At 46.1% G+C, this 20,008-nt stretch overlaps 1 protein-coding gene across 1 annotated transcript in view; it reads right to left on the bottom strand.

Annotated features, from left to right (window-relative positions):
- The window catches only part of MUC16 (mucin 16, cell surface associated), a 60,642-nt gene that overhangs the window by 20,037 nt on the left and 20,597 nt on the right, over window positions 1-20,008 (bottom strand). Inside the window, exons 27-46 of the mRNA XM_053585714.1 lie at window positions 19,298-19,333; window positions 17,441-17,565; window positions 17,299-17,366; window positions 15,921-16,093; window positions 15,536-15,571; window positions 15,271-15,330; window positions 13,001-13,125; window positions 12,660-12,727; window positions 11,837-12,009; window positions 11,687-11,722; window positions 10,105-10,229; window positions 9,754-9,821; window positions 9,009-9,181; window positions 8,876-8,911; window positions 5,945-6,072; window positions 5,786-5,853; window positions 4,316-4,488; window positions 3,654-3,683; window positions 802-926; window positions 648-715 (exon numbers count right to left, since the gene is read on the bottom strand). Coding sequence (XP_053441689.1) covers window positions 648-715; window positions 802-926; window positions 3,654-3,683; window positions 4,316-4,488; window positions 5,786-5,853; window positions 5,945-6,072; window positions 8,876-8,911; window positions 9,009-9,181; window positions 9,754-9,821; window positions 10,105-10,229; window positions 11,687-11,722; window positions 11,837-12,009; window positions 12,660-12,727; window positions 13,001-13,125; window positions 15,271-15,330; window positions 15,536-15,571; window positions 15,921-16,093; window positions 17,299-17,366; window positions 17,441-17,565; window positions 19,298-19,333 — 1,894 coding nt within the window. The remainder of the gene's footprint in view (window positions 1-647; window positions 716-801; window positions 927-3,653; window positions 3,684-4,315; window positions 4,489-5,785; window positions 5,854-5,944; window positions 6,073-8,875; window positions 8,912-9,008; window positions 9,182-9,753; window positions 9,822-10,104; window positions 10,230-11,686; window positions 11,723-11,836; window positions 12,010-12,659; window positions 12,728-13,000; window positions 13,126-15,270; window positions 15,331-15,535; window positions 15,572-15,920; window positions 16,094-17,298; window positions 17,367-17,440; window positions 17,566-19,297; window positions 19,334-20,008) is intronic.

Below are 20,008 nucleotides of genomic sequence, written 5' to 3'. Positions count from 1 at the left end.
CACTTCAGATCATCAGGCATTAGATTCTCATAAGTAATGCTCGATCTAGATCGCTCACATGCACACTTTACAGTAGGGTTCACACTCCTATGAGAATCTAATGCTGCCCCTGATCTGGCAGGAGGCAAAGCTCAGGCAGTGATGCCAGTGATGGGGCATGGCTGTAAATATAGATGAAGCTTAGCTTGTTCACCTGCCAATCACCTCCTGCAGTCTAGGCCTGGCTCCTAACAGGCTATGGACCACTGTAAGTCTGTGGTCTGGGGTTTGGGGGATGCATATGTAAAGGACATTGGAAACTAAGGAGGTGGAAGATGGGGGTGTGAGATAGAAAGCTACCTATCAGGTACAGTGTGCACTCTTCTAGTGGAAGGCACACAGAAAGCCCTGACTTCAGCATTATACGGTTCGTACATGTAACCAAAAACACTTGAACCCCCTACATCTATTTAAATAAAGAAAGTATACCATTTGTATTTGTCAGGAATCGAACTGTTGGAAAACAAAAGACTTTAAAAGACCAAAAAGAAAAAACAAAAGGAGCCCACCCCAATCCAAGGAAGCACCCAAAGGCAGAACTCCCAAGTTCTTCTATGGTGGGCCATAGGTGGGTGGGTGGACACAGACATGGGGTGGGGGTTTCTCACCTTAGCGAGGTGACCTTGCAGCCCACATATCGTGCACCTAGGCTGCTCTTCTGGAACAAAGGATGGAGCTGGAGAAGAAAAAGGAGTTGGAGTTGGTGAGAGGCAGGCACCAGCCCTAGGATAAAGGGGTATCGAAGGGGTCGGAGCCTCTCACCAGGTGCTGCATGAGGGTGTCCATGATGTTGAACGTGTGGGAGCCAAGGTGCCCCATTTCTGCTGAGTAGTGCAGGTTGTTGATGGTTAAATTCAGCATGAAGGGCTCTTTGCTGAGCTCCCCATCTATGGCAGAGTTGGGGGAGAGAGACGCAGGTCATTCACGGGGAGGACAGTGTGTATGAGGAGTGGCAGGGGTGGCGTGGAGTGGGGTGGAAATAGCATCTGCCCTTGGGTGGGGCTTCCAGGGGCCCCATGTCTGCCTCCCCCATAAGCCCAAGGGCGACTTGTTAAAGGAGGCAACCCCGGCAGCAAGCAAGGGTGTGCTTAATGACTTGGGCAGGTAGGGTCGTCTGGATAAGCCATTTACACCCAGGTGCTGGATGGGAGGACTCTGCAAAAAAATTCCAGGAGATTAATTCTTTCCCAGGGGGAGAGGCTTCACATTACCAGGCTGATATGGAATTGATGATCCCAGACATTCAGACTTTTCATTCATATTCCCATATTCTCTCTCTCTCTCCCTCCTCTCTCTGCTCCTGCTCTTGTAGTTAGGAATATCAGTCTTCTATGCATTGGTCACAAGAGCCAGTGATCCTAGCAACTACAACTGACCTCCCTGTGCCTCAATTTACTCAGCTGTGAAATGGGCTAATGATAATGGCCTACAATGACCACTTCAAAGGTTGTTAAACAACTTAATCTTTGTAAAGTGTATAAGCAATGCTCAGAGAGCAAACATGAAGTGCTTACACTCATTATATGAACTAAATAAGCAACTGCTTTCTGATCACCTTACTATGTGTGGAGCTCCTTTCTTCTTTCCTTCCACTTTTCTACCCATCCACCCATCCATTCACCTATGTTGCCTTTCTCTCACACATATTGAATTCTCTAATCCTTGAAAACCTACAAAGTTTTTTCACACACATGTTTGCTGGGGATGCAAAGGGAGTTTTCCCTCAGACTTCATAGGTGTCCCTAATCAACAAGTCTTTTGAGATCAATGAACTGATACATGAATAGTGTGAAGAATTGGATCATGAGTTTTGGAGTCATAGGAACTCCTAGCTCTATTATTTAATTGGTATGTAGCCTTGCCTGCCTCTCTGAATCTGAGTTTCCTTATCTATAAAATATAGATAAAGTACATGGTCGTAGTGAGAATTTAAGGAGAGTTATGTGTTATGGGATGAATTGAGGCATCTCCCTGCCTAAATTTATGCTAATTTGAGCCTTAACTTCCAGTATCATGGAATATCAGAATATGACTGCATTTGGAGATTAGGCCTTTAAACAGGTAAATAATAAATTAAAATGAGGTCATTAGGTTGGATCCTAACCCAAATATGACTGGCGACCCTATGAAAACAGGATATGAGGATACATATATGCACATTGAAAAGACCGTGTGAAGGCACAGGGAGAAGATGCCCATCCACAAACCAAGGAGAGAGTCCTCAGAAGAAACCAACCCTGCAGACACCTTGACCTTGGACTTCCAGCCTCAAGAACTGTGAGAAAATAAATTTCCGTTGTTTGGATCACTCAGTCAGTGCTATTTTGTTATGGAAACATTAGAAAGCTAATACAGCATATAAATTAGCACAGTGTCTGGAATGTAGTTTATTTCCATATATATTTGCTGAAAACCAAACAAACAACAGGTACAACATTGATGTTGAGAAGCTCTCAGAACAATAAACGGAGACACACAAAAAGAATATGAAAAGAGTAATGTTGAAATAATCTGGTTTGATTTGCTGCTTCCTGATACACTCATTGCTGCTCACACATGCAGAGACCAGGATTGAGATGCTCTTGAGCAGACAAAAGCCAGATAAGCCACGGAAACAACTTCGACCTTGCTTGACTTACAAACATAACTGAAACCTAACTTGAGATGTTTGCATACATAAGCCAAACTTAATGTGGGCTATTTCTTGTAAACACCTATATTAAAGAAAAATGAAACTTAAGTTCAGCTAATCAGAAGCCACCAACTAATGTATGATTATATAAATAGCCACTTTCCAACAGGATAGAACAAATAAGACAACTACATAATGGTAACCAGTCTAGTGTCTGGTTTGCTTTCCTTGCATGCTCATGCTATAGAAACTTTCCCCTTCTATTCCCTTAGGGGAGCCCCAAACCACCTTTGGTTTGGTTTGATGCTTCCTCATTCATGAATTGATGCTTGCACAAGTAAATTCCTTAAACTATTTTATCTTGTGACTCAGTTTACTTTTTAACAGTACCATGGACAGATTTATTTTCTCTTTCTTTCTTCCTTCTTTCCTTCCTTCCTTCCCTCTCACTTTCTCTCTTTCTTTCTTTCTAGACAGAGCCTCCCTCTGTCACCCAGGCTGGAGTTCAATGGCATGAGCATAGCTCACCCCAGGCTTGAACTCCTGGGCTCAAGTGATCTTCCCGTCTCAGCCTCCCGAGTACTGGGATCACAGGCATGCAAACCATGCTCATCTAACTAAAAACATTTTTTTAGAGATTGCTTCTTGCTCTGTTGCCCAGGTTGATCTCAAACTCCTGAACTCAAATGATCCTCCTGCCTCGACCTCACAAAGTATTGAGATTACAGGTGCATATGACCCCAAGAGTCAATATAATAACTCTTTATAATTTAAAAGAATCAATATAATAACTATCTGAGGGTCCCAGGTTGGGAGAACATATCTGTGTCTATGCATCCTCACCCTGAGCTGGACTCAGGAAAAAGAGAGAAGAGATGAGTAGAGGACCTTTCCAGCTTAGGAAAGGAGGTGAAGGAGAACAGCTAGTCTCTAACTCAAAAGTGTGAAGGGGACCCAGGAAAGCAGATGCAACAATACTCACCGGTGGAAATTGGGGCTGCATAGGTATAACCTGCAGAGAGAAAAGAAGAGAGCTGAGTGAGAGACGGGATGAATATAAAGGATTGCAGGGAGGGAGGATTTGGGAGCTGCTTTTTGGGTAACCAGAGGGGAAAAGGCAGTGGAGAGATGTTTAGGGAGGAGGCAACTAGACAAACTAGATTGAAGGTGGCTGGACCCCATCACTGTTCCCTTGATGGCTTTTATTTGTTTTTGAAGATACAAGGTCTTTGTTGTCCAGACTGCAATTGTAGCTCACCACACCCTTGAACAACTGGGCTCAAGTAATCCTCCTGGTTTAATCTCCTGAGTAGCTGGGACTACAAGTCTGTACCAGTGCATCCTGCTTATTTTTACACATTTTGTAGAGATGGGTTCTTTCTATGTTGCACAGGCTGGTCTCACACGCCTGGCCTCAAGTGACCCTCCCACCTCAGCCTACTAAAACACTGGGTTATAGGCATGAACCACTGTGCCCAGCCTCCTTAATCGTTTTGACATGTCACAGTGAAGACCAACCCAGACCCCTAAAGGAGAAAAAGATGGCACAAAACTTCCTTGGGAGAGTTGAAAGCTTTGTTCTGAACTTTGGAAATACAAGACTCTGTCTGGGAGAAAGCCCATGGTTCTAACATGTTTCCTCACCGTTGACATAGAGACTATTCCTATCCAGCTGGAAGGGACCCAGATGGGAGATGTTATAGGTCAGCTGGCTCAGCTCCCAGTACAGCAGTTCTCTGTATAGTTCAGGACCCGCAGGGTGAGAATGGAAGGTGCAGATGGCGTCCACTCTGGTGGCCGCTCCACCCTTTGCAGGCCTGGGGAAAGAAGGACATGGAGATGTGGAATCCTGAGGAGGGTCCTGAGCCTTCTGGGTGTGGAAAGCATGAGAGAGGGAGGAAGGGGCTCTACTAAGTGTCTCTTATCTGTTACACCACTCACACTGGGGACAGAAGACAGTTTAATTAGAATTTGTAGATATGATACGTAATTGTCCCACTTCTTCTGTGAGGAAAACCCTAATTTAAGACAGAATATCGGCTCGGCACCTGTGGCTCAAGCAGCTAAGGGTGAGCCACATACACTTAAGCTGGTGGGTTCAAATGCAGCCTGGGCCCACCAAACAACAATGATGGCTGCAACCAAAAACAGCCAGGCATTGTGGTAGGCACCTGTAGTCCCAGCTACTTGGGAGGCAGAGGCAGGAGAAGCACTTGAGCCCAGGAATTGGAGGTTGCTGTGAGCTGTGATGCCATGGTACTTTACTCAGGGCGACAGCTTGAGGCTCTGTCTCCAAAAAAAAAAAAAAAAAAAAAAATAGCTGAGTGTTGTGGCAGGTGCCTGTAGTCCCAGCTACTTGGGAGGCTGAGGCAAAAGAATTGCTTGAGCCCAAGAGTTTGAGGTTGCTGTGAATTGTGATGCCATAGCACTCTAATGAGGGTGACAAAGTGAGACTCTGTCTCAAAAACAAAAACAAAAACAAAAACACCCCCAGAATATCATCTACAGTCCATAAACCAGTGGTCCTCAACCTTTCTGGCACCAGGAACCAGTTTCATGAAAGATACTATTTTCATGCACGGGGTTGGGGGGCAGGTGCAGGGATGAGAATCTGACAGGAGTCAGAGCTCAGACAGTGATGTGAGTGATGTGGAACAGCTGTAAATACAGATGAAGCTTCACTTGCTTGCCAGCTGCTCACCTTCTGCTGCTCACCTCCAGGTTCCCATCAGGCCACCAACCAGGGACTTTTTGGCACCAGGGAATAGTTTCATTAAAGACAATTTTTCCACAGACTGGGAGTGATGGAGGAGAGGGAAGGGCAAGGAGGTGGAGCTGAGATAGTAATGCTGTGTGCCCTGGTTCCTAACAGGCCACTGACTGGTACACATCCATGGTCTGCAGGTTTGGAACTGAAGCCGTAAACTGAACACATTTCATCTTCTAAAGCCTTGAATGTTTGCACCACTTGAGCATGAAGAGGCACAAAGGCATCTTTAATGGTAGGTGTTGAAAGCCCTTGTGGTGTGAGCATTCCCTGGGCCCTCCTGACCAGTGCACAAGGGTCCACTCAATCCGATGAGTGGCTCTTGCCAGCATGGGGGAGGATCTCACCTGAGCGAGGCCAGTCTGCAACCAGCATAGACAGAGGCTTCACTGGTCTGATTGAACAAGGATGTGAGCTGGTGGGAAGAGAGGGAGGTGAGCGAGGAAGGGCTGAGAAACCATGCAGGCAGCTGTGAGGGGGGCTGGATGTCATCTGGAGGCTCTCACCATGGTTTGTAGGACCCTTTCAGTTTTGTTAAACTGTAAGGAATCTCGATGTCCCATGTCATTTGTGTACTTCACGTTGGTGATGGTGAAGTTGATGGTGAAGGCCACCAGGAGACCAGGGCCAGTGGCTGCAGTGGGGAAGGAAGAGAGAGATGTTCAGCTTGGGCCATAGTAATAATGACTAAGGCTGCTCTGGCCCCATCCATGGGGCACCATCTGTGGACTAAGTACAGAGATAGACTGCAGGTGCCAAAGCACAAAACCTTCGAAATTCCCCTCACATTCATTCAGTAAGCATTTATGGAGCTTCAAATGTGTGTAAGGTTCTGTGATGAGCTCTGTGGGTCCAAACACGATCAGGGCATAGTCTTCTGATGTTGTAGACAGGGAGGTGACCAGATGATTATGCTTCACGGGAAGCCTGAGACTGGGGGTGGCTGTGGAAATCCAGGAGGGACATTCAGCCAATGATGGAAAAAAGCCTCCCAAAGGAGGCATCATTTCAGGTGCTAAGAGGAGCCAAGCAAGTGGGAAGGGCATTCCATGCACAAGGAACAGTCTGGGCAAAGGCTTGGACGGAGGACAGAGCATGGTTAACCCAGGGAATCTGATGGTCATTCATTATAGTGATATAGATGTCAGAATGGAGGAATCCTCTGAGTCGAGAAGAGGAAGCCAGAACAGGCGTTTGGATGTGACTTGTATACCAGATGGCTTGGTTCAGAGCTTGTCAGCAAGACAGGAATCATATAGATGTAGATACATTGGGAGGGATAGGCAAACTGCTTTGTGGAAAACAGTAGGAGGCAGAATAGAGGCCACCGCAATCGTCCTAGGGAAAAATCATGGTGGCCTGAAAACAGATTAAGTGATGCAGATGCAGAGAAATGGGGAGCTGGAGGGATTTCCCTAAAGGAGAAGATATGAGAGATATGAGATTTGGCGTTAGAAGGATGTAGGAGGTGAGCTGAAGGAAAGGTGCTCTGCCCTTGTTCCTTCCCTTCTTCCTTCCTTCCTTTCTTTTTTTTTTTTTTGAGACAGAGTCTCACTTGGTCATCCTCAGTAGAGTGCCATGGTGTCACAGCTCACAGCAACCTCAAACTCTCAGGGTCAAAGGTGCCTTTGGAGATGAGGGTGAGGGAGCATGTTTGGAGGAGGAGACCTAAGTAGCAACCAGGAGGTGCATGGACCAAGGGCCAGGAGCTGCTGTGTGGTCTGGGTTGTAAAATTTGTGTCTCCTTGTGCCCCAGTCAGCCTGAATTCAGGAAAGTATCCCAAAAGAAATGTGTAGGGGAGGGCAGGTGATTCTTGCCACCACCAACTGGGTGACCTTTGTTCCTTCCTTTCCTCCCTCCCTCCCTTCCTTCCTTCCTTCCTTCCTTCCTTCCTCTCACTCTCTCTCTCTCTTCCTTTCTTTCTTTTAGATAGAGTCTCCTTTGGTCACCTGCAGTAGAATGCCATGACATCACAGCTCACAGAAACCTCAAACTCTCAGGCTCAAGCAATTCTCTTGCTTCAGCCTCCTAAGTAGAGGGGACTACAGGCACCCACCACATTTGCCTGGCTATATTTTTAGAGAGAGAGTCTTGCTTTTACTCAGGCTGGTCTTGAACGAGTGATCTCAGGCAATCTACCCACCTCAGTCTCCCAAATGCTGGGATTACAAGGATGAGTGACCATGCCTGGCTCCCTTTCTTCCTTTCCTTTCTCCTTCTTCCCTTTTTCTTTTTCTTCTCTCTTTTTTCCTCTTTCCTTCTTCCTTCCTCCCTTCTTTTCCTTCTCCTCCTTTCTTCCCTCCCTCCCTTCCTTCTTTTCCCCCTGCTTCCTTCTCCTTCATTCTCTTTCCTTCCCCTTCCCTCCCCTGCTCCCTCCCTCCCTCTTTTCCTTCCTTTCTTCTTTCCAAGATGGAGTCTTACTTTATTATCCTCACTATATGCAGTGGTGCTATCATAGTTCAAGTAATCCTTCTGCCTGAACCTACCAAGTATCTGAGCCTACCAAGGTGGTATAGGCATGTACCACCTTGCCTGGCTAATTTTTACATTTTTTTTTTTTTTTTGTAGAAATGGAGTCTTGTTATGTTGTCCATGCCATGCTAGTCTGAAATTCCTGCCCTCAAGTGGTCATCCCATTACCCTGTTACATTTCTATACATGACCCTGGATCTCTTTCCATGTAAAGGGTGAGTAATAGGTGGCAGGGCTGGCTACTTGAGTGGCTCTCATTTTTTGGCAGAAGGGAGATAGGTGGTCACAGACACACAGAGATCTGGAATGTGTACTACTAGCCTCCTGAGTAGCTGGGACTACAGAACACGTATCTTCATATGGAATGTGTACTACTACTGGCAGAAGTACTTGAGACTGGATAGGTGTAACCTTAGAGACAAGACAGAAAGGAAAGATATTCTATAAGGAGGCAACTTGGTCCCTGGGTAAGGTGGAAAGATGGTCCATTGGTGGATGGACCATTGTAGCTGTGAGTCATTAAATGGAAGACAGTGTCCCCTCCTGACAGGTACTATAATCCCTAACCCCAGAGAGACAAAGGCTTTGCTCAAAGTACTCTGATGGGAGGCCCAGACGGAAGTGTGAACTAGATGCAGGGTCCTGCTTCAGCACAGCCTACCCAGTGAGGAATAGGAGACCCACACACCACATGACCCTGCACCATAGATACTGACACTGTCACTTGAGATGTTGGGGAGAAAACACCCTAAGTACTTGGGTTGGAGACTCTATCATCTTGCTGATCCAAGGGAGGAGGTGCCAACATGTGAGGGTACAGATCCCTGTTCATTCAGGGCTAGGGGTGCAGTGGGGGTGTGCAGTGAAGGAAGTGGGATTATGACCTTTTCTATTCCTAAGGGCTAGGACTCAGGTGGAAGCAGCTTACAGGATGTAAAGACGTCTGAAGACCCAGAATACTCACTGCTGGAGGTGGTGGTCTTCATCTTCTGTGTATAACCTGTATAAGTGGAGGGAGAAAGGTTGAGTAGGAGGTGAGAGAAAAATAAAAGGGAGGATGTGGGATCTGCTGAGCTGCAAATAATAAAGCCTCTCACCATTGACATAGAGACTATCCTGGTCTAGGGTTCTGGGGCCCAGCTGGGTGACACTGTAGGTCAGCTGGCTCAGTTCTTGGTATAGTATCTCTCTGTCCAGTCCATGGCCTGTGGGGTCACGGTGGAGGGTGCAGATGGTGTCCACTCCAGTGGCTGACCCATTCTTCTCAGGTCTGTGGAGGGTGGGTGAGGGGTATGACAATAAACAGAGGAGGAGCCCTAAGGCTCATGGGGGAAGGACAAAAAGGAGCCAGAGGAGGTGACAAGTGTGGTGGAGTGGTGAAAAGTCAGACTTAGATTCTTCAAATGCACAGACTGACAGCCAGTCTGAGATTGTCAGCAGAGTTACAGATCCACCAATTCTTATTAAATTGGAAGACTCAAACCTGCATCCTCATGGCATGGGGACGGAGAGCTTACATACAAGACAGGTAGAGAGCTGGTATTGGGGATTAAAGCAAGTGGTGAAGGCATGTTTGTCAGGGCATAGAATTTAATACCCAAAGGAAATGTTGTGATTGCTAAAGAGGCCAGAGGGAGCAATTTGGAGGGATGACCAGGGTAGTGGCCCAATCCTGCTGATCGGCTATGCAGAATCTTGGGACAGTTGGTGAGAAGATGATAAGGTCAGGAGACACCTTGCTCCTGAATTCTACCTCTGCTGAGGACATCTGCAGGGAGGGCAACCAAACTCTGGGCTTGGGAATACCTGAGGCAGCCCTGGATGGCTATTCTAAGGTCTCACCTGAGCAAGGTCAGTCTGCAGCCAGAGTACAGTGGGCCGATGCTGGTTTTTTGGAACAGGAGATCCAGCTGCAGAGAGGAAAGAAAGAGAAAAAAATGGTCTGAGAGGCAGGGGCCAGATGGCCATCAGTGGGCAAAGGAGACAACAGTGGGCAGGGCCACACCAGTGGAGGGAGAGAGAGTGCAGCTGCACCAGGGGGCAGGGCCATACCAGCGTGGGGATGGAGTGTGGGTGGAGCCAGCACCAGTGGGTGCAGTCACACCACTGGGAAGGGCCATAACAGTATGGGGATGACAGAGTGGGTGGGAAGCACCCCTGGGTGGGGCAAAGTGAGGTGGCCGGGCCTCGCACCAGGATCTGCAGAGACTTCTCTAGATTGTTGAACCTCGGGGAGCCCGGAAGCTGCATGTCTTTCCTGAAGTGCAGGCTGGTGATGGTGAAGTTGACGGTGAAGTGCACCAGAGGTGTTTGTGTGGCTGCAGCAGGGAAGGGAGAGGATAGGCTATGCTGAGTCAGGCCTGGGAGGAATATAGGAACAGATATGGTATGGGGCCATTGGCCTGAAACCAGTGACCATCTCTTTAGAGTCCATGGCAATGACTCAAGGACCTTGAGGTCTAATGCAGTGTGAACATTAGACCATCATGCTGCAAGTTGAGGAAGGAAAAGTTTGGAAGCTACAAAGCTTGAAGGCATCAGCCTATCATTTGGACTTATTTTTAGGAATTGTTCACTTACTTTCCTGCCCTTAGTCACTCAACCAAAATTTAGTGGCATTTCTGCATTTAGGCAAAAATGCAGAGGCGATTCCCAGTTGAAGAAGATGCCACTATTTTTCAGTTTTAAAAAGGCATAAAGTGGTTCTTGGGGACCTCAGTGATTTTTCTGAGATTGGTCTCCCAGATGTATGTGGGCATCCCTCACAAAACTGGGTCACTGAAGGAGCTGGTAGATGTTTGGAAGGGGTGTACATGAGTGCACGTTTTGTGCATATCTGCCTGGTGGTGGACAGATAGATGTTCCTTGCGCTATTCTTTCAACATTTTTGACAATTTTCTTAAGAAAAAATTTGGGAGTGGGAACAAATGCACGCAAAATGTTCATGAAAAGTAGTAACAACACCATGGTCCTTATATTTTGACAAACCGGACATTGCTTAAAATGCTCCTAAAATGAAATGACTATGTCCACTGAATATAGCCAGGGAGCATAAGGAACATATTCATAAAGAATTGGTAACAAGAGCAAAGTTATATCTATTCAGTAGAAGAGTATTTCTTAAAACAATATAATGGTAAATTAGTTCATTGGGCAAACTAAAGAATTATTTCTTTACCAAACTGGTTTCTGGGACACTGACCAGTGATGAAATGTATTCTCTGCAAATAGATCTTTTGCTTTGTACTCTTCTAAGTATTGGAGAATGATTTGGACGGCAGGAGCCATCCACAGGTTTCAGAAGCAGGTTACAAAGTATAGCTGAGGATGGTGGGTGCTGATATTGGGTTGGTATTTCAAAGGGTTCTCAGGGACCTGGGGATACCCTTGTCAGATCTTTCAGGAATCAACCTTGGGCCCCACCCCTAACTCCACCTCTTCCCTCCTGTGGTTAGAACCCAACAGGAGTCCCTGGGAACATCTTCAGACAGAAGGATTCCCACCTGTGGGACTAGAGAAGGGGATCAGCATACCTGAGAAAACTGTGGCCATCACAGAAATTGAGAGAACAACCCAAGTGCATGGAGTGGAGACCCACCACCTTGGAGATGGCAGGGAGGGAGTGCTCATCTTGGAGCATTTTAGGGAACAGGCAGGTTCATCCCAGGCTGGAGGTTGGGTGGGGTATAAAGTGGAAGCAGTGGGGTCTTGAGCTCTTTTAAGGGCTGGGACTTAAAGGGAACGGTAGAAACATATGAAACCTCCAATCACTCACTCCTAGGAATGGCAGTCAGGGTCTGGTGTGTGTAACCTGCAGAGGTAAAGGAAGAAATGGTGAGGAGGGATTGGGATGAGGGAAAGGGAGGCATACAAGGGGGGAGATGAGGGCTCTAAAATGTACCAAAGCACAGATGGCATTGCTCACCATTGACATAGAGACTGTCCTTGTCCAGGTTAAAGGGGCCTATCCGGGTGACACCGTGGGTGAGCTGGCTCAGTTCCCCGTACAGCTTCTCCCTGTCCAGCCCATGGCCTATAAGGTCAGGGCGGAGGTTGCAGATGGTGTTTACCCCTATGGCTTCCCCATTCTTCTTGGGCCTGGGGGAAGGCAGGTGAAAGGAAGGACAGTAAATGGATTGCCTTGGTAGGGGCTCTGATCTCTTGGTAGGGGCTCTGATTCCTAGGGGAAGGGCAGGAAAGGGGCAGAGGAAATGAGAAGCCTGAGGGCAGGAAAGGGGCAGAGGTGAGAATCAACCCTTAACTTCTCTGAGTGCACCAACTTCCAACCAGCTTTGGACTGTGAGCAGAGTCAGGGATACAAGAATTTTAAAAACTGCAAGGGTGCAACCTGCATCCTCATGGGATGGGGATAGAAGAGTTCAGACATGAGGCTGGCATTGGAGATTAAAGCAAGTGGAGGAGGCAAGTTTATCTTGAAAGAAACCCTGGGGAGAGAATATAAAACCTAAATGAGATGGCCTTATTATTCAAAGAGAAGGACAGAAGGAGGAAATTCAGGTCAGAGGGATGACCAGGGCAGGGGCTCAATCCTGCATATGGGCTCTTCAGAAACTCTCATTTGAGGTGGGGAGGGTGGTAGGCTCAGGAGACACCTTGAGCCTGGAACCAGAACCTCCTGAATTCCACCTCTGCTAAGGATAGGTACAGGGAGGGCAGGAAGGAAGCAGACCAAATTTTGGGGCCTAGGAGCACATGCGGCAGCTCTGGCAAGTACGCTAAGGTCTCACCTAAGCGAGGTCAATCTGCAGCTGGAGTACAGGGGGCCAATGCTAGTGTTCTGGAACAAGGACTTGAGCTGTGGCAGAGGGAGGAAAGTAGAAGTGAGCAGAAGCCAGGTGGATAGGGCTGGCACCACTGGGTGGGGTCTTCTTTCAAGGGTTTGGTACAGGTGAGGTGAGCAGGGCTTACATCAGTGGATGGGACACAGGTGAAGTGGGCAGGGTTAGTATCAGTGAGTAGGTCTTCTGTTTGGGGGAAGTACATGATGGGTGCCTTCTTTCAGGCAAAGGAGAAGTAGGCGGTACTTATGTAAGTGGGTAGGGTGGGGTTTGGTGGGTGGGGCTCTCACCAGGTTCTGCATGACCCCTTCTGTGGTGTTGAACCTCCAAGAGCCTGGGCGATCAAGGTCCTCATTGTAATGCAGGTTCAGGATGGTGAAGTTGAGGGTGAACGTCATTAGGAGAGAGCCAGCAGCTGCAGGGGGAATGGAAAAGCTATGTCTGCTAAGCCTATCATTGCTCTGTGAACCTGAGCCTGGGGCATCCTGCTAATTCATTTTCAAGTGCTGGGGAAGGTTTCCATTCAGTTTCCTCAAGGAGGACAGCCCAGACGCAGTGTTAACTGAGGCACAGTAGGGTAGCATGAAAAATTGAATTTTGGAGTCAAATACATCGTGAAACAGAAAATAAACACATCTGACCCTTTTTGTACCTAAAATTTCACACAGACATCTTTCCTCTCTAAGGTTTTCCCCACCAAAACTGTTTCTTTGAGAGCCACTCATTTATTGATTTTTAAAATAATTTGAAGAAACACCTACATTGCATTTTCTTATGTGTCAGGCCCTGTGGCAAGTGTTTTATTTATATTGTAACTCATTTGTGTGTGAGGAAAACCTTTTGGAGGGAGATAATGGGGTATGCCCATTTTAAAAGATGCAAAAACTTAGCCAAAGTGAAATTAAATAATTTAAGCTGGATGTTGTGGTCCCAGAATATGTGCTCCTATGTCATCTACCTGGGCCCATGGCCAGGTCCAGCCTGTTCTGGCCTGAATGGCTGATAAGAAACTGTACACTCATGATGCCAGCTCATTCTGGACCTTTGGCAAGGTCTGTGGATGGCATGGACTCTTCCTTGGGTTAGTAAGAAGCCAGGAATGGAAAGTTGGACTTTGGACCAACCAAAGCATGACCAAGTTGTCAAGCATCCTTTCCTATTGTCTCCGGAAAGAGACCCATTCCTTACTAAGTCTCTGAAAAAGAGACTCCTTACTTAAGGGAGACTGGTACCTTACTAACTCCAGGAGAAGGAGACCTCTTTCTTTCTAAGTCTCTGAGAAGAAGACCCCTTCCTTACCAAGTCTCTGAGGAGGAGATCCCTTCCTTACTAAGTTTCTGAGGAGGAGATCCCTTCCTTACTAAGTATCAGGGAAAGAGACCCCTTCTTTATTAAGTCTATGAGAAGAGAGATACCTTCTTTATTAAGTCTCTGAGAAGAAGACCTCTTCCTTACCAAGCCTCAGGGAAAGAGACCACTTCTTTTTATTTTTAAAGAACTCATTTTATTTTAAATAATACAATTGAGCAAGAATCCTATTTTTTCAAATTAAATCATAGCTGTGTACATTAATGCAATCATGGAGTATCATGTGCTGGTTTTATATACAATTTGAAATATTTTCATCACACTGGTTAACATAGCCTTCCTGGCATTTTCTTAGTTGTTGTGTTAAGACATTTATATTCTACATTTAGTAAGTTTCACATGTACCCTTGTAAGATGCACCGTAGGTGTGGTCCCACCCATTACCCTCCCTCCACTGATCCTCCAAGAATCCTATTTTTGACCCTAAGTCAGACTACAAAACAGAAAATATTGAGCTGCGTAGAAATCATCTTACTCCAGTTTCATTTTGACCTTATATTCTGCAGCTATTTGTTTAATACATTTTGCTCTGGGTTTATTTTTTATTTTTTTGCAATTCTTGGTAAAGTCCCTCTTATAATTGTGTGAAAGACCCCTTTTTTACTAAGTCTGTGAGAAGGAGGCCTCTTCCTCACTAAGTCTCTGGGAAGGGGACTCCTTCCTTACTAAGTCTCTGAGAGACTCCTTCTTTAGTAAGTCTCTGAAAAAGAGATCCCTTCCTTACTATGTCTCTAAGAAGGAGACTCCCTTCCTTACTACATCTCTGAGAAGATCCCTTCCTAAATCTCTGAGAAGGAGACCCTCTTCCTGACTCAGTCTCTGAGAAGGAGACCCCTTCTTTACTAAGTCTCTGAGGAGACTTCTTCCTTGCTAAGTCTCCGAGGAGACCTCTTGCCTAGTAAGTCTCCGAGAAAGAGACTCCTTCACATACCATAATTCATGCCAGAACAGTGCTGATGATTATCAATACTTATGTGTACAGCCATGCCTTTTCTCTCTGCTAGGATCCCATCAAAGACCACAGCTCTTTCCTATTCTTTCTATTGTTGCATTACCAGAGCCTTTGACACATTAAATGCTTAATAAGTATTTGTCGCCTGAATGACTGGGGAGTTGTTCTTCCCCAGGTGATATGTACCATTGGCCAAGGGCATTAGAACTTCATACAGAGGAAAAGAGAGGAAGCTCTTACCTGTGGGGACTGGAACAGAGGTCCCTGAAGTAGCAGGAGACATGGTGTAGCCCATCACAACTAAGGAGAAAACAGAGTGAGGCAAATGTGCGAGAGGTAGAGCCTCCCCAGTTAAGGACAGCCCATCACGGGACCTTGAGACCCTTATTTTGCTTGGCTTCAAGCCTGTGCTGGCATGTCTTCTCTGAGCTGGGGAATGAAGGTGGCGAAAGACCGGAGGAGATGAGGCCCCAAGGCAAGTGGTACGTGCACCCAAGTTACTCACTGCTAGGGGTAGAGGTCAGGACCCGGTGAGTGTAACCTGACAAAAGAGAGGATGAGAAGTTATGCGGATAGAGGATAGGAAGAAGAGGTAAGAATCTGGCACCCTCTCTTGTTTCTATGTATCCATTTATTTATTAACACATATGTAAAGAATGCACTCAAGGTATAGATCCAGAAGATAACACCCAGAGACCACTGCTGGAGAACAAGAGAGAATTTCTGCATCATGTTATCTGCAGTTCATCTCTCTGCCATCTGTACATCCCTTCCCTTCTCTGATGGTCTGATTTCTTGCTACAGCTCCAGAAACATTTCTCGTGCATGATGAGCCCAGAGCACACAGCCCAGAGCAAGCAGATCCCTGGGGAAGGAGCACAGACCCTCACCATTGATGTTGAGGCTGTCCTTGTCCAGGGTGTAGGGGCCCAACTCAGTGACACTGTGTGTCAGCTGGCTCAGCTCCCAGTAAAGCTGCTCTCTGTTCAGCCTGTGGCCTGCTGAGTCAGGGTGGAGGGTACAGATGGCATCCACTCTGGTGGCTGATTTGTCCTTTTCTGGTCTGAGTGGGGAGGGAGACACAGGGATGGGAACATCAGTCTGCAGGACTGATGATGAAAGTGACTTGCAAGAATAATAATGTTTGGAAAAGTCACAAAACTGAAATCAATTTTTGTGGAATATGAGAATAAAGGAGACTAAAAAAATTCTAGACTCTATAAATGATCAATAGATGAACAAGATGAAATAGCACTAATGTTGGACCAATGATGAGCAGCCCTGTGGCAGCCACTGTCACTCTACTCTCAGATGAAGCCAAGGGAAATAAAAACAGATGGGGGTAGCCAAGAGATCTCACAGATCCCTTAGGTGCATCACCTTTGAACACTTTAAATGTGGATTATGAAATGTGTGTGCCCCAGACTGCTCAGTATTGCGTCTGAAATTTCCTTACACCAGGATAATCCTTCTGCAGGATGTTTTCCATGTCAGTTAGGAAAGAAGTCCCGAGGATAGGAACCAAGGAGAGGCTCACCTGCTACACTGGGCAGGTGAGGAAATGGGGAGATTCAGGAACAGAAACTGGGAGGGGTGGGAGAGTGTGCATTTGCTTCTGGGCATTGTCAGGGTCTCAGAAAACAAAACTCCAAAATTAAGCCCTCAGATATGGCTGCAAAAGCAAAAGATTTTCTCCTGCCTGCTTGTCTTTCAGTCCCATTCATTCTGAGCCTAGCTACAGAAACCTTTTCTCCAAGGTGGGTCATGAAAACCACAACCCCTTTTCTCCAACACTAGCTATAAAATGTAAAAATATAATTGTAACTTTCTCTTCTGACTTTATATGTAAAAACTGGTCATACATAAATAATCTAACTTACCTTGTTCGACTACAGGGCATAAGCCCCCCACCCCCACCCGCCTACCAGAAAGTAGCCTGCCCTACACCCAGAAGGAAGGAATGCTGCTCAGAGAAGACAAGAATCCAGGTGGACAGGCCTTGCTGGGTTTCCCCCTTTAGTTGATTAGCATGAGATTATATGCCTTGGGTCAAATCATGTTTCTACATATTTGTCCGGACTTTGTTGAACCTAAGCATAAAAATGGACAGTTCCCCCTTTATCGGCAGATCTTTATTCTGCAGGCTCCCATGTATACATACATGTTAAATACATTCATATGCCCTTTCTCCATTTAATCTGCTGTTTGCAAGTTGATTTTTCAGCAGTCCTTCAGAGAGCCACACTCTTGGCCCCTACAGTATCTCACCTGAGAGAGATCAGTCTGCAGCCAGAATACAGTGGGCCAATGCTGGTGTTCCTGAACAAAGAAGCAAGCTAGGGAGGAAGGAGAGGGAGGTGAGTGGGACCACTGAAGAGGACTGGGCAGCAGGATGCTCAGGGATGCTCACCATGAGCTGCAGGTTCTCCCCTGTTGTCTTGAATATTGCAGATCCTCGGTGCCTCATGTCAGGTACGTAATGCAGGTTTGTGATGGTGAAGTTAATGGTAAAGGGCACCAGAGCGAAGCTTGTTGCTGTGAAGGAAAGGCAGACAAGAGGATCTGGCCTGACCCTATAAAGTTCCCTGTCCAGTCCTTCCTCTAGCCTTCCTACATATGGACTCTGAGTCTATCCACCAGAATTTTCCACCTGACTCAGTTCTTGATCCAATGCAGGCAGGAACCACCATGTAAGCATACCCTACTTGATACATAGAATGTGTTCACTTTTCAAAAATTTTTTTTCTTTTTTTGAGATAGGGTCTGGCTTTGTTGGCCAAGCTGATGTCAAATTCCTGGGCTCAAGCAATCCTCCTATCTTAGCCTGTTGAATGGCTAGGAGTCCAGGTGTGGGCAGTCTTGGATCAAGCAGGTGGTCTCAGTCATAACCCAGCAGAGGCTGAATTAAGCTTTCCAACTTACAGATGCCTTCCTAGGAAAACCAGTAAGGAACAGGAGCCTAATTTTCTTATATTCTATCCCATAGTCTTGTGGCAGCTTCAACTGAATTGGAAGCAACCACATGGGATGTAAGGTGGTAAGAATCCTGAACCTGTTTCAAAATCATGAAGAATGGACATCAGTGAGTGATGTCTGTCATGGGGGGGATAGATGCCACATAGTTGCCCTGGGTAGAATCTGACAGAACTATCAAACATTTTAACCAGGGAAGGAAAAGTAGTGTGTTTCCATAGATAACAAGAAAGTCTCTTTCCTTTCTTTCTTTAATGGGGGATTTTGTGTATTTCATATAGATCTACCATTGACAAGGTCGACGCTGGAGAAGTAATAGTAAGACAAATGCTCCTTCCAGGAGGTTTACTCAATATTGGGCAAAAATAAATACAAAGGTGCAATCAGAGAAAATATAAGAATATGTAAAACACATTTCTACAGATTGAAAGTAGGTGATAGATAAAAGCATACTATGTCTCCCTTGCCCATAATGATAGAAGACTTTTCTCAAAGCATATTAATTAGCAGTAGTTGGATACTGAGCATAGCATTTGATAAATTTCAGTACTCAATAATGTTAGAGATTATGTGTCAAATTTCTGAAAATCATGATAATTAACATCACCATAACTGTGATTATTGTCACAACCATCATCTGCTTCAAAAAAAGCCATCATCAAATCCATATCGTTACCACCACAACACAATCATCTTCACCGTCATGCCCCTCATAAACATGACTACCATCATCATCATCATCATCATCACCATTATTGTTATCACCACCACCATCATCACCATGATAATGTAAACCCTCAGAGAAGAGACTGTTATCTCATTTGTGTTCTCTGCTGTATGCCCAGGGCTGACACAGAAGAGGTGCTCAATACATTGTTGAATACTCCTCACCAGATTGACTATGAAATTTGATCTTTATTAGAGAGATTATGGCAGAAATGTTGACCTTCCTCAGACATGCTCTGACAGATGTGCTACTGACTGGTACTCACAAGAGGGACTGGGGGAGGAGTATAGAGTTCCCGAAATTCCCACATTAACTGCAGAGGTCTGAAGAGCTGAGAAGTCAAAATCAATGACAGTAGCTCACATGGAAGAAATGCAATAGTGGAGAAAACAGACGGGGTTTGCATGGGGGATTTGAATTTGAACTCTCACTGGAGCCAGGGCAGAGGGAAAAGGGAATAACTTGTGTACCCCACAGCTCATTCTATGTGAGAAGGACATAGCTGGACTGGAGAGTGGACACCGAACGTCCTACTTTGGGACACTAGACAATAGAGTGAATACTTACTGCTGGTGAAGTGAAGAGAGTTGTGAGAAGTGAAACCTGCAAAAGAGGGAAGCAGGATAGTAGGTAAGGGGTAAGGAGTAAGAGAGAGGTGGGGGAAAGAAATGAGTGAGGAATACACCGGTGCAATGAAAGGAGGTAGGTGGGAAGGGGCGAGTGATGATTCTCTATCAGCACCCGGATATCACAGAACAAGGTCCTGAATATGAATCAAGTCTAAGTAGAGAAGAAATCAAGAAGTTCAGACAACAATCATCACATACACACACTGTGACCAGGATGTCAATGGCAAGAAAGCAACAGGATTAGAGACAGAAAGAATGTCTTTAATCCTATACAGAAGAAATTCCACAAATCCTACAGAGAAAGGAAAAAGAGACCCAAAAACACATGGCAGCTCTTCACCATTGACATAGAGACTGTCCTTGTCCAGGGTGTAGGGGCCCAGCTGAGTGACACCATGGGTCAGATTGTTCAGCTCCCAGTAGAGCAGCTCTCTGTCCAGTGCTAGGCCTACCGGGTCAGGGTGTAGGGTGCAGATGGCATCTACTCCAGTGGCTGCATGGTCCCTCTCAGGCCTGGGGAGAGAAGGTGAGAGGTATGACAACAAATGGAAAGTTCAGGAAAGTGTCATAAAGTTCTTCGGGATAGGAAAGGAAGGGGCCAGAGGAAATGAAAAAGTCAGGGGAGAGGTGAGGAGCCACATTTAGACTC

The sequence above is a fragment of the Nycticebus coucang genome, chromosome 3 (genome assembly GCF_027406575.1).
Source record: "Nycticebus coucang isolate mNycCou1 chromosome 3, mNycCou1.pri, whole genome shotgun sequence".
NCBI lineage: Eukaryota > Metazoa > Chordata > Mammalia > Primates > Lorisidae > Nycticebus > Nycticebus coucang.
Note: the sequence above shows the minus strand (reverse complement) of the source record. Positions and strands in the feature narration are given on the sequence as shown.